General features: G+C 38.3%; 1 protein-coding gene across 1 annotated transcript in view; it reads left to right on the forward strand.

Moving 5' to 3' along the window:
- The window catches only part of LOC126176023 (p21-activated protein kinase-interacting protein 1-like), a 74,548-nt gene that overhangs the window by 16,369 nt on the left and 43,665 nt on the right, over positions 1-14,514 (forward strand). The window contains exons 2-3 of the mRNA XM_049923150.1: positions 7,892-8,054; positions 12,708-12,842. Coding sequence (XP_049779107.1) covers positions 7,892-8,054; positions 12,708-12,842 — 298 coding nt within the window. The remainder of the gene's footprint in view (positions 1-7,891; positions 8,055-12,707; positions 12,843-14,514) is intronic.

Genomic DNA, 14,514 nt, shown 5'->3' on the forward strand with positions numbered 1-14,514 from the left:
CTTACAGTAAAGATAAAAAAAATACTTAAGAGTGTGATTACCACCAAAAGTCAGCTGACACATCTAGGCTGGCACATAACACACACACACACACACACACACACACACACACACACACACACACACACCAACATAAATATTACTGAAACCAACAGAAACATTGCCACATACACCCATCCCTGGTTCAAGAAGCAGAGACTTTGCCCGAATTAATAATTTCCGCACACTGCTGACACTTTGCACACATTCTTCCAAGAGGCTATATAACTGGAGAAATTTAACTGAATGGATCATGTTGTCATCTATAGCAGCACCCAAGGAATGGCTAGTAAATTTCATTGTAACATCCTTTCAAACCACTGATGATGTGATGAAGTAAAAGTTTCAAAACTGAGATCAAATCAGTAACCAATAACTAATGGCATTGAAATAACACACTGTCAATGCAACAAAAACAAAATCCCACAACATCGAGTAAAACACAGCACTAAGTCTAGTGCTGTACTGACATCTCTCTCAAATAGTTTGGAAACATGAACATCTCAGGCTAGAATGTGCCACAATTTACTCCAACAGGCCCTCTGCAAGCACAATCCATTTCCAAGTCACACTGCAATGACATCACATAACACTGTTATATCACGGGTACATGCAGATGAGTGGAATCGGACCCTTCTGTTGACCCTTTCCTGTAAGATTTCATTTGCTTTGTGCAATAGGAATTCTGCTGTTTTATCAGTGGCTATAGTGTTGTTGTAATAACCAAAGATAAAATTTTCTCCATGTCTTATATTGTCTGGAAAATAATTGATATATAGTAGAATGGAATTGGATCCAATGCACTACACTGAGGCATACCTGTGTTTATATGTACGTCTGTGACAGTTGGTTTATTAAAAATTTACATGTGTTTCTTCAGAAGCACCTCCACAGTGTTAAGATAATATAATCTGCCTTTCAAGTTGTTCTCAGTATGGTCTCAAATACACTCTAAGACAAAAAACAATATACCATGAAGAAATTAACCAAATGGGGTGAAAATCAACAGCTGTGATGTGCATGTATGAACAAACAAGTGATTACAATATCAGAAAAATTGTATGATTTATTCAAGAGAAAGAGTTCCACAAATTAAGCAAGTCAATAACACATTGATCTACATGTGGCACTTATACAAGCAATTACTCAGGTTAGCACTGACTGACAGACTTGTTTGACGTCCTCTTAAGGAATAGCATGCAAAATTCTGTCCAATTTGTGTGTTAGAGTGTCAAAGCCCTGAGCTGGTTGCAGGGCCCTGCCCATATTGCTCCAGACATTCTCAATTGGGGAGAGATCCAGCAATTTGACCAGGGTAGGGCATGGCAAGCACGAATACAAGCAGTAGAAACTTTCACCATTGGTGGGCAGGTATTATCTTGCTGATATGTAAACCTAGGATGTGTTGCCATGAAGGGCAACAAAATGGGGTGTAGAATATTTGTCAGCATACCTTTATTTTGTAAAGGTGCTGTCAATGACAACTAAGGGGTCCTGCTGTGAAAGGAAGTGATACCCCAAACCATCACTGCTGGCTTGCCTTTCTGGGTCAACTCCAAACACTTCTCCACTTTCCATTGGGGCTCAGTTCGAAGTGGGTCTCATCACTGAAGACAATTCTACTCCAGTGAGTGAGATTCCAGGCCAAATGTGCCCAACACTAAAGGCATTTGCCCTTTTTGGTGTACAGAGGACAAAGGTAGTCGGTGCAAGGGGCACTGTGAGCTCAGCCCCCTTTCTGTGAGCTGCATATTAATGGTCCTCGCAGTCACTGAAGCACCAGTTGCATGTCGGATCGGTCATAATGATGAGTTGGGCTCTGAGTGCCTCTCTGATGGTTGCTCAGTCCTCACATTCTGTTGTCTCTCTAGGCCATCTGATTTCTCCTTGACGTGTTCAGCCGTGGTTCACCCATTCCTGCCAGTGTTGTTGTATAGTGTCAGTGCTCTTGTATTCAATTAGAGTGATTCACTGGTAACTCCAACTGGCTTCTTTGAACTCAATAACACATCGTCCCTCAAATTCTGACATCTGTGTATATTGTTTATGGGTGTGTCCATGAGGCACAGTTACTGTTCAACTAAGTTCATGGAATAAAATTCACAAAGACTTTATGTCCTGGTATCAACATGTTCCCTCTTTACTATCCATGTCAGCTGTGCAGTGACAATTCACTGCAGCATCACACAGTCATCCTTTGCTTGCCAAAGTTTACAATTTTGCAGTTTCTGTTGTATGTGTATGAATATCAGTTTGTGACCAATCTGTTTAACTGCTTCGTGGTATGTTTTTTAAGTGTCTATATCCTGTATGTATGTGCTTTTCTTAGTAAGTGTGCTACTAAATGTAAAACTCTTCAAAAGGCTAGAAGCACAGACTAAAGTGTAACTTACTTATTGCGTTGATGGTTCTTGTATGTGTACCAATGTTGATAATTCATTGACATTGGTCATAGCCATTTGGGTGATAGTATAGTCAGCGAGAATTGCTGAATCTAATGATTTATTTTGGAAGAAGATGTGAGTTGATTATTATAACAGTTTCTAATCTGGTTATTATGAACTTTAAGTTTGGTTTCTGATTTTCCTATTTCTTTGATGATTGGAAAAAAGTAGATGTGCTGACAGACTGATGTATAGTGCAACGTTAGGCCTAGGTTATGTTGGAATGTGACAACCTGGACATGAGGTGGCGAAGTAATGAATGTGAACAGAACAGAACTAGGTGTGCTAACAGACTGACCTGTAGCATAGCCCAAGGCCTGGGTTACATTGGAACATGATAATTTGTGTGAGAGTTTGTGAAGCCAATGAATGTCAGTGCTACAAATACGAGTGCCATAATAGATTTATTTTTAGTGTAACCTGAAATAAACATTCATCATTCCTTTGTCTCATCACCGATTTTTTCCAAAAATTCCTATGATGTGACTAAATTGTAGCCTAATAGATTAAAATACCAACTAACTTTATTTACAAACCGTAGGAAATTACGAATTAATATTCTGATTGGCTACTAACTACCGAATCTCGATCTCTCATATTCAGTTCCCATTGTTCAACATGCAAGTTGTTATTGATATTGGCCTTAAGTGCAACAACTGTGGACACTGCCGCATTCCCCCCCTCCCTCCCCCCCTCCTCCCATCCCCTCTCCCCACTCCCATGGCCATATTGTGTTTGATCATTGGGGTGCTCTTTGAAGTGTGGTGGTGTGTGTTCCATGTATGGAATTTGTGATGATTTTGTTTACATTTATGGAAAGGATAGACTGCTACTCGCAGTGAAGATGGCGTGTTGATTTGCAGACAGGCTTAAAAAAAAGACTTACACATTAAACTTTCACCCAAAGCCTTTTGATGGAGGCTTTGGAAAAGGGCTTAATGTGTAACAGTCTTTTCATCGTGCCTGTCTGCAACTCAGCATCTTATCTTTACAGTGCCTAGCCATCTGTCCTTTCCAAAATTGTTGCTATTCTAACCCAGATTTTCCATTGTTTGACATTTTTGTTTTTAAGTTTCAGTTGTGGATGTTGTTCATATTTTTGGTATATATGTGGTATAGTTGTTGGAGGTGGTTACTTAGGTCATGCTCTTTTTTAGACTTATATAGGGCTAGCAAGGGTATTGGTATTCAAGATTGCGGAAATGAACATGATGCAACAAAAAGCTAGTTTTTCATTTCTTTCTTTGTTTAATGTACGTTGCACTGATTGGCAAGTTCGTAGTGGAGCCCATGGCCTAACTTTGATTCTAAGATTACTTTTTGGTTGCAAGTTTCAATGCCAGTGAATACGTCATTACAATCTTTTTATTTATTTGGATTGTTCTGTAACTATATGTACATGCTGATGAAAATGTGTCTTCCTACTGTGTGCTGATATTTTCTAATTTTTCGTATGTTTGGTAGCATTAATAACAAGAATACTCTACCCAAAATCCAACAATGAAAAGAATTTTTGATGAAATTATTTAACTGGATGGATAAAATATCTACTTACCAAGTGGCGGCAGAACACACACATAAAAGACTATTGTGACTGGAAAGCTTTCAGAGCCAGTGGCTCATTCTCCAGGCAGAAGGGTTGAAGGGGAAGGAAGAAGGGTGAAGGGAAAGGACTGGAGAGGTATAGGAAAAGGGGTAGATTTTGGGAAAGTCACCCAGAACTGTGGGTCAGGGGAGACCTACCGTACGGGATGAGAAGGAAGGAGTGATTGTTTGGGCTGCATTGGACGAGATTTGAAAAACTGAGAGCTTAAAGGTGGAAGACAGGGTAATATGCAAGACAGAGATTACTACTACAACATTAATAACATTAGTAAGCTATAAGCGCATTGTATGTAACGGAAGTGGGGAGGGGATGGTGAAAAATAGACAGGAAACACAATGAAAGATGTAGAAAACTAAAACAGAGTGAAGCAAAGAGTAGTTACAATAAAGAAAACTTGAGATGGAAGGAATTTATGTAAATCAAGGCCAGATGGGTGGCTCAAACCAAGGACATGTTGTGCTAGTTCCCACCTATGGAGTTCTGAGAACCTGGTGTCTGGGGGCAGAATCCAGATGGCACGTGTGGTGAAACAGGCACCAAGGTGACAAATGTCATGTTGTAGAGCATACTTTGCAACAGATTATTGTGAGTTGCCAGTATATACCCTCTGCCTAGGCCCATTTTTCTTCCAGACACCATTTTCTCAGAATTCCACAGGTGGGAACTAACACTACAACATGTCCTTGGTTCTTGCCACCCACTGGGCCTTAATTTACGTAAATTACCTCCATTTCAGCTTTTCTTCACTGTAATTACTCTTTGCTTCACTCTGTTTTAGTTTTCTACATCTTTCATTGTCTTTCGTGTCAATTTTTCACTACACCCTTCCACTTCCGTTACGTACAGAGCATTTAGCTTACTCACTCTTATTAACTCATGCATGATGTTTTAGTAGTAATCTCTGTCTTGCATATTACCCTGTCTTCCACCTTTAAGCTCTGTTTTTCAAATCTTGTCCAATGCAGCCCCAACAATCAGTCTTTCCTTCTCATCCCGTACAGTATGTCTCCCCTGACTTGCAGTTCTGGGTGACTTTCCCAAAATCTACCATTTTCCTACAACTCTCCAGTCCTTTTCCTTCACCCTTCTTCCTTCCCCTTCAACCCGTGTGCCTGAAGAAGGAGCATCTGGCTCTGAAAGCTTGCCAGTCACACCAGTCTTTTGTGTGTGTGTTCTGCTGCAGCTTGGTGAGTAGATTTTTTTATCTATCCAATTACATAATTCCACCTAAAATTCAGCTAGAGATTGATAGTGCCCTCTCAGCCCCCCTCCCCCCGAATGTGATGGATTCGTTTAATAGGCTGATGTGTGATGCAGCTCGAGGTCTAGGTTACACAGAAAGATAACAATTTGGTTGTGAGTTTGCAAAGTCAACTTCTGTGAATATGCAATAAAACTTCTGCTAAGATTAACCTGTCACATAGCCTCATGTCTACATTTTTGCCATATTTCATGAATGTTAGATTAGATAAAATAAAACTGTGAAGTAAATTCAGAAAACTTTTATTAGATAACAAACAAGTATCTGGGGAGTTTGTTGCATTGTACATAAACACAAAAAATGCTGGTGGTGCACTGTGTACCTTTTACTGGAATTCCTCTTCTCCCCCTCCCCAATCCCAGTAGGGGTGTTGTTAGTTTTTGTTTTGATGGAGTTTTCTTGTTTTACTATTGTCATCCACAGATCATTTCAAGAGGCTTGATCCCCACCATGTGAATGATGTCATATAGAGATCAGTTCTGCTGCCTGTTTTGGGGAAAAATGTGATAGACCCCAAGTAATTTACGTGTAGTATATTGACTGTATTTTAATGAACTTCCATAAAAACATACATTAAAGCCATTCAATGTAACATTCATTATTCTTTTTCATAAATGTTACATTCAAGAAACAAAAAGTAATTTAGGTTTGGGGCTTATTGACTCCAGTGGTACTCACTGAAGAAAAAAAATAAAAAAAATAATGTTTTGTAAATACAAAACATCATTGGATACAATTGACTCAGAGGGAGAAAGTGTTATATTTTCAAAGTAATAGCTTTGGAAACAAGGGAGGTACATATTTTCAATGTGCTTGTGAGGTCATATTGACCCCAGTGGTATTAGGAGGATTAAGGAGAACATTGTGCTGTTATTCAGGCATGTTACTGTCAATGTTCCTTCTCATTTTTGAACATATGTGGACCTCCAACTTACATTTTGTTTTTTTAGTTTTAGCATGTAGTCAGAAATACCAGGCGTAGTTTTCTGTATCACATGGCAACCAACTATTGTACAAAAGTCTTTGAAGAAAGAAATACTTAAGTTGATGGTTTTGATGCCACTTTTGTTTTGAGCATGGTACATTTCAAAGTGTGGCCTCATAAAGATATCACGCATGCTTCTTCAGCAGTTAATTTGCTACATCTTTATATTCAGTTATCAATGCAGATGGACATGTTCATATAAGCCCTGGTTCATATCTTTATTTTGTACTGCATGTCTATTCACACTAATCTCTATTTGCAGGCTATGAGCTATCATCATTTTGCACACAAGGGGATTCATTGCACACCCTGATTTATAGAATGCACACAACTTCCAACCCGTAAAATGTACTTGGGAACACAAATGATCGTCCTTCAGCAGAGCTGAGGCGCTAGTTGGGCCATGTCAGAGACAATTTTATTCTTCGCACACCTATTAGGTTGTCCTAGGGCATTGCTGAGCCAGGTAACTCTGGACTGGCCAATATTGCAGTAGCAAGGTGCATGGCTTGTTGTTTGAGAAGACCAGGATTACATCTTCAGTTTCTTCCATCTGGTTTTGCAATCTAAATTGAACACTATAATATACATGGCGTACAATCTCATCAATTGGGCTTCCAGATTCCAACTCAAAGCACCTACTGTAATAGTCTAGACTCTAGAGGAAAGGTCGGGGATTTCTACTGGTAGACCTGTCACAGCATGGTGGTAAACTCATATAGCAATGACTGACTGCTTGGGGCCCACACACAGTACTAGTGAACATTCACAAATGTGGAAGTTCTCGTATTTTAGAGTTTTATATAAAAGGGCGAATTCAGTTGACAAAATTGTTAAAATACAGAAAGGGTCACTGGCACTTGACCTTGCAATTTCTAACATTGCCGAAAGATACACTTAACATCAGAAATACTAATCCTAGCTTTTGGAACTATGCACTCCTTCTTAGTGGAGGAAAGAGATATTAGCTGAGAAGGATCAGGAGGGGGGGGGGGGGGGGCAAATCCCCTTAGGCCCGATGTTGAGAGGGACAAATCAGTTGTGAGGCCGATACAAGACAAAGATGCTAGGATTAATATTTTGGGAGGGGAGGTTCTGTTCTTTTAAATACTGTGGATTTAGCCTTGGTTGAAAAGCTGACATTATATTCCATAGCTATCAAGCTAAGTTCATGAGGGACTTTTTGTACAGATTTGTAGTTGTTGGCAGATCTACCTATGTATCAGCAGTCCACAGCCCATAGGCTAGTGGCTGACGTTGCTGCCTCTGGATCATGGTGTCAGGGGTTCGATTCCCGGCTGGGTTGGGGATTTTCTCTGCCCGGGAAGTGGCTGTTTGTGCTGTCCTCATCATTTCATCATCATTCAGGAATGTGGCGAGACTGGACTGTGAAAAGATTGGGAATTCGTATGTGCACTGATAACCATGTCATTGAGCACCAATCATCAACAACAACATCATATGTATCAGGATGTTGTTGTAGATGATTCGGAACAACACACACAATGTATGCAATACTTGATATATTATTAGTGATTTATTATTTTATTTTTCAGAAGTACAAATTAGTGCAGAGCTTTGCTAACCATTCTCATCGTGCTAGTATAAGATGTGTGACTACCTGTGGGAAGTTATTGGCATCTGGAGGTGCTGATGAAACTATCTACCTGTATGATCTACATACAAGAAGAGAGACGGGCATGTTGATGCATCACAATGGTAAGCTAAAAGCGAATTTTGTATTTGAGAGCCTGTGTTACATATGAGGTAATATTTGTTCAGAAAAAGAGCTAATGAAGCCCTTATGTAGTATGTGTTTGTATAATTGTGTTAGTTCAGAAGTTTTCTAACATATGCTCACTCTATATGTATATTTTGCACTATGTTGTATTGAGCAGTTAATGCTGTAACTGAAATCTTTGCAAAATTCTACTGTACTTTTGTTAAATTATAGAAACTTCGGATCTTGATCTCGTATGGGGCTAAGACTTGTGTGGTGCTACACTTACAGTCAGTCTGTTTGTGGACCCTGCAAACTTATCAAATAATAGTTTCTCTTGATTATTGTTGTTAATCACAGGATGTATCAGCGAACTGTGCTACGTGGTATTTGATAAAATGACATCATGAATTTTTTTTCATTATTTTAAACAATTCACAGCTAACATTTCTTTAAGAAGATGAAATACTGAAGACTGACAAAAACAAAATAAAAAATCTTAACACTGAACCTGTATAATACTGTGTGGGGATGTAATGGAAGAAGAACCTAACCTAAGGATTCCTGCCAACAGCCCATTGTTATGCCAATCCTGGCCTACTCCCATTGTTACTGACAGTGGCTACATCTATTGTTAGTAAGATCTATGCCGGGTAATACTGGTATATTCTACAGAATTTGCAAGATTCCTGCATGATTTCTATAGCAAACTAAAATTTGTATGATTCACACTTCTCATATTTTCTAATTAATTAAAGGTGGCTCTCTCTCAACATGCAGTCTCAATGACCTGCATCTCCTTTCCAGGCTTCCAAAATGTATCCCGTTTTCCTCTCTAAGGAAGTAACTAACAATATTGAAGCTAGGAGTAGTATTCTCTACTTTTAATGTGGCTTGTGGCAGTGCTGGAATTTCGTCTCCATTTTGTCTTCTTGTAATGTTACAAACTTCACAAGTAGATGAACCATTTGATACAATTAAAATTGTTATGGCACATTTTAAAAAAATTACAATGTAATTCACTGCCAGGCATTAAGTTGTATGTTCAGGTGCTATCTGTTACAGTGCATGTGACTATTTACACCTCAACAGAATGTGACAGTGGTCCAAGGAGAGTCAACAATGAGGGCAGTCCTGGCAGTGGCAACACTGTTCTGTAATGCATTGCTTCAGCCGGCATTGCTGCAAGTAGTACTTCACTAATTACGCCATTACTCACATTTTCACTACCACTTGAATAGTGTTTTGTGCTTGCTTGGAGCTTGTTGTGTGGATTGCCCCGATGTCTAGAGAAATGTTTGCTGTACAGTTGGTAGAAAATAGCATTTGCTATACTGTTTACAATTTCCCACCACTCTTAAAGTGTTTGTTATTTATAGTCAATATTCTTTATCTCCTCTGGCCTGCACAGGTTGTAGAATAGATTGTCAGAGGTCTGGGGAACCGACTATTCTGCATTTATATACTCCTCCACACTTTTGATTCTGTATAGGTGCTAATGATGAGGGGCATGCCAGGTTTACAGATAAACAACGTCTCAACTTGGTGAGACATAGTGTGGAACATTTCAGAAAATTTTGGAAACCCACTAACACTTATTAGTTGAGTCTAAGTAGAAAAACTCAAGCGAAAGCAGCCAGAGGTGCACATCCCTCCTTTTCAAGACAGAAATGCAATGGCAGAGCATGGTGCAATGAAATTTTAAAAACTTGGTATGTGGGGCATACACAGAAAGACCACACACACCGACACAGACAGCAGGCACTAGCAGTATCAATACTCCTGAGATTGGTTGTTGAGATGGCAACTTACAAATTCCAGTACTGATTACGAGATGTATCTTGTACAGTTCACTATTATGATGCAGCCACATATCTTGCTGTAAATCTTTTGAAAATCACAAGCAGTGATTACTTTGGCAGGCAAGGTTACATCAGGCCATATCTAGAAGCTGATGTTTTGTGACACTGGTGTTGACTATAGATGAACTAACAAAGTACATTATGTGCCCAGCTACACACATTGCTGAAGTTTTGGCCAGAGCTGCAGCCAGTGGACTTACTTTGACTGAATAATGGGACTTCAGCAAAGATTAAATTTTAAGCAATCATTTAGTATTTGTTTCTAGAAAATCCATGGCTGTATGTATGCAGTGCAGTCCATTCTCCTTCCTTACTGAGTGCTCATTTGGCAAGAGAATAAATAACCAAATATAACCGACACATTTGTTCCCTGTTAAACACATATGATGAGCCCACGAAAATAACTGGATAAGTCACATTTTGTACACTTTTCCGGAGCGGAAATTTAAACTTTCAAGACTAAAAAAAAAAAAACCATTCCAACTGAGCATAACCTATATAATTTTAATGCCAAATTTAGCAACTGTAGGCAAAGTACATTGGAAAACTACTGAAATTATATAATGAAAGAGACTAACCATGCAAAGAAAGTGTGTCTGCCACAAAAAGAATGTGATAAGTCCATCACTTTTTGGTAGGCTTTCATCCCTTTTGTGTTGTTTAGCTCTGAAGTTTCTTTTAGTTGGCCTAGGATTTTTCTTCGTTATGTAGTAGATTGTAGTAGAAATTTCTTGCATCTTGATCACAAAACTATTTTAAGTTCTTGAAGATCTGCATGTTTTTCATATGGTACTGGCAGGATCCCTGAAGATGTACCTTTAGAATTGGTTATATGCAAAAAAAATCTTGATTTTCATTACAAAAAGTTTTGTATTACAAAAGTTTTGTATTACAAAACGCTTATTATTATGCACTCGATGAGAGATTAAGAATATGTTAGGTCCCTGGGGTTGAGACACAGAATGTTTCAGATCGACTTGTGTCCAGGATCCATTTTAAGTAATCCTGTATTTGAACAGCTTATATTAATTCACAATAGAGTGTCACTGAGTGGCCATGTCTTGAATAACACTCTATTCTGTAAAATGCATTTAAAAAGGTTGCTCAATCTCTATAACTTCTTGTTGAACAGTAATGACTTTGTAAGGCCTTGGATTCACTCTTGTGGTGTCAAAAGCATTAACCCAGTCTTTTGGTAACCCTGCAATAGTTTTCTTTGTCATCAAACCAAAGTTGAATTTTCTGTTAATTATTTTCTGGTATGTCTCATCACAACAGGAAGTTCAGGTTATTATTCTCTGTATAACTAATGGGATTTTGTTGCTGTTATTTCTTCTGGAAGATAAATTCTGTCTGTCTTCCCCTTGCCATAGTTGCTCTTTCTCTCCACAAATGGAGCCATGTTGTTTATAGGGGCAGCCACCTTTTCTTTGGATAGTTTCCGAGGCCCCTTAGCATGCATGTCTCTTTTGTCTTTGGGAGATCTTCCAGTATCCCTCAGAAGGCCTCTTGGTAAACAGCAATTTCACTAATGGTATCATTTCATTTGATTCTTACAATATATCAGAAATACCAATCTCTGACATGGAATTGTCTTGCCTAGGCTTTCTAAGAGCAATTAATGTCACAGAAATTAAGATGGTTACATAGGAAGATTGATCATTCTAGTTACCTAACAAATTAAAATTCTTGATAAGCTGTTCTCTTGAGGGGTCTGCAATGAGTATTTGCAGTCACTACCTAACTCATGCTGCTCTAAGATCTGTACAAACATTACTCATTATGCCATAATATTTTCTCTTACTAGTTGATTAACAGATGACTCCTCACCTTAATTTTGTGATGTGATCCACACATTTTAAAGATGCTAAGAGGACAACACTATTACCACATTTCAAACTAAGTGCTATTACTATAAGAAAACACCAAAAAGTAAGAAACTCAACCAATCATGCTTCTATTCACAACCCAAGTGACCTAACAGGGGTAATATGAACAGCGGAAGAAAGTCCTGGACATGCCTTGTTCTTTCCATGAGAAGACCAGCTTACATTCTTTCCGTTACCACTAAAAGTGGAACCCTTTGTATCTTGGTGACTTCCCACATTATTTGAAAGTCATTTTAACTATCTTGCAGTACCGGCAGCTGGCCATCAGAATATGCTATAAACTAATTTCCTAATTAAATGGACTTACCCCGTTTTTTTCCATGGGCTCTTCATATAAGGTATGCTAACTAGTATCTGGTCAAGTTTTATTACTTGCAACATCAGTTGACCAGTTGTGACAACAGGTGTATTCTGTGTGGAACACTAGCATCTAAGATGGCATCCACCACCTCTGCGATTATATCCCTGCACAGTTGCAGGTTTACATGATAGATCAGACTATAAAAGATACATGTCTAGGACAATCTGCTTCTTGATGTATTAACATGTGATTCTGATTATTTGGACGCAACTTAATTTAGGTAGGCCATTGTTTCGGGAAGCTCAATTATCAGTATCCAGTAGTTTATGCTGAGATATTAACTCCATAATTTAATAGTCTTACTGTATACCTAGATATTTTTCGTAAAGATTTATGTGGACAAACACATGATGTTGTTTCTGAACCATTGTACAGAGAAATAGATTTATATTTCCACTTGTCAAATTAATTACTGTTACAGCACATATGAATAAGATTGGGACTATGGAATGATACTGAAAATGCTGTGGAATGATTATTTATGTATGTAAAGCGCTTTAAATTTCTAATATCTACATAATTTTCTTTTACATTTAATAGGTACTGTACATTGCCTCGAATTTACTCGAAATGGCTCACATTTGCTTAGTGGCAGTGAGGATGGCAATTTGGCTGTCTGTAGGACAGGGAACTGGCAGCTGGAAAAAGTGTGGGGTGCTGCACACAAAGGATCAGGTAAGGAGAAGTTTAGTTTAGTGTTTATTTAGTTCATGACAAGTCGGCAAGATGAGGTAAAAGTTTGTTATCTTTTTAAATATAAGTATTGTAATATACAGTACAGTTGAAAACTTTTATTTAGATGTTTTATTATATCCTTCCTTTCTCTTGGAATGCATACTTCCATTGTGATATTTTCTTATATTCATTTTTGTATGGAGGCCTTGTTGATGGCATTTCATAAATTTCTCATTCTGCTTGTGAGTGATATAGTAAACCAAAATGTGGCTCTCTATTAACCCAAGTATCTCTCCTATTTGTGATTTGAGTCATTACTGCAAGTGTCTGACATAACTCATAGCATATTTTCGCCTTCTTAGAAACTGGATTCTTAGACTTTTGAAAGAGATCCTTCCAATGATGCGCGTCATTGTTGTTTTAGCATTTCACACTGGTGTTTCGTGGTGTAACTTTGATGTTGCTACTCTTACTGAATAAATGTGTTATAAATTATGCAACTATTCTTCAGCTCATCTCTCTCTTTTGTTAACTATGTTTCGCAAGGATCCCAGAAAGAGAAAACATTCTGAAAGAATTTGACTATATTTTTGTAAATGAGTCTCAACTTTCCTGCAGTGTCATTTATGGACTTGAATTCACAGCAGATAGTAACACTCAAATATTTGATTTATCGTCTGTAGTTTTGTTAAGTAATATGGGATCTTGTTTGTTCTTGCAATTTATGCTTCTTTTTATAGTATGGTGCTTATATTTTTTGGTAACAAGTGTGGAGAAACTGTAAGACAGCCACATTAAGCTCATGACAGTGCTACCATCATTAGCATAATAGTATTTTCTGTGAAATATATGAGACCTTTGAAGACATTTATATACATCATAAATTGTGGTGGTTGCGTGACAGTTTCTTGAGACACCCTCAACATTACTTCACTTCATACCTCTCCACATTTAGAAAGATATACTGTGTTCTGTTTGTTGTTGTTGTTGTTGTTGTTGTTGTTGCTGTGGTCTTCAGTCCTGAGATTGGTTTGATGCAGCTCTCCATGCTACTCTATCCTGTGCAAGCTTCTTCATCTCCCAGTGCCTACTGCAGCCTAAATCCTTCTGAATCTGCTTAGTGTATTCATCTCTTGGTCTACCTCTACGATTTTTACCCTCCACGCTGCCCTCCAATACTAAATTGGTGATCCCTCGATGTCTCAGAACATGTCCTACCAACCGATCCCTGTTTGTTAGGGGAATCTGTGTCCTGCCATGTACATCTTCTAATATTCTATGTAACTGAAGTGACACAGTAGTTAGGACAATTGATTCAGACTAGGGACAACCATGGTACTATACCCCAGACAGCCATCGAGGATTAAGTATTATTCTGAATTGTTTACAGCAAATGGTGGAGTTGTTCCTTTGAAAAGGGCGCAGCTGATTTCCTTTCTATCCTCCTTAAACTGGAGCTTGTGCTCCATGTTTAATTATTGTATTGTCAATGAGATAGAAAACTCTAATCTTCCTTCCTTCATTTCCTGAGAATCCTTGTGTTCCAGAATTTATGAAAGATATCTGCAACCATATCATCAATCCTTCTGGATACTGTGATCAAAGTCTCCAAATTATCACTGGGTGCTAGCACAAAATGTATTTAGTAACATTATAATAAGCTCTGTGGCAA

This window comes from Schistocerca cancellata, chromosome 3 (assembly GCF_023864275.1).
Source record: "Schistocerca cancellata isolate TAMUIC-IGC-003103 chromosome 3, iqSchCanc2.1, whole genome shotgun sequence".
In the NCBI taxonomy this organism is placed as follows: domain Eukaryota; kingdom Metazoa; phylum Arthropoda; class Insecta; order Orthoptera; family Acrididae; genus Schistocerca; species Schistocerca cancellata.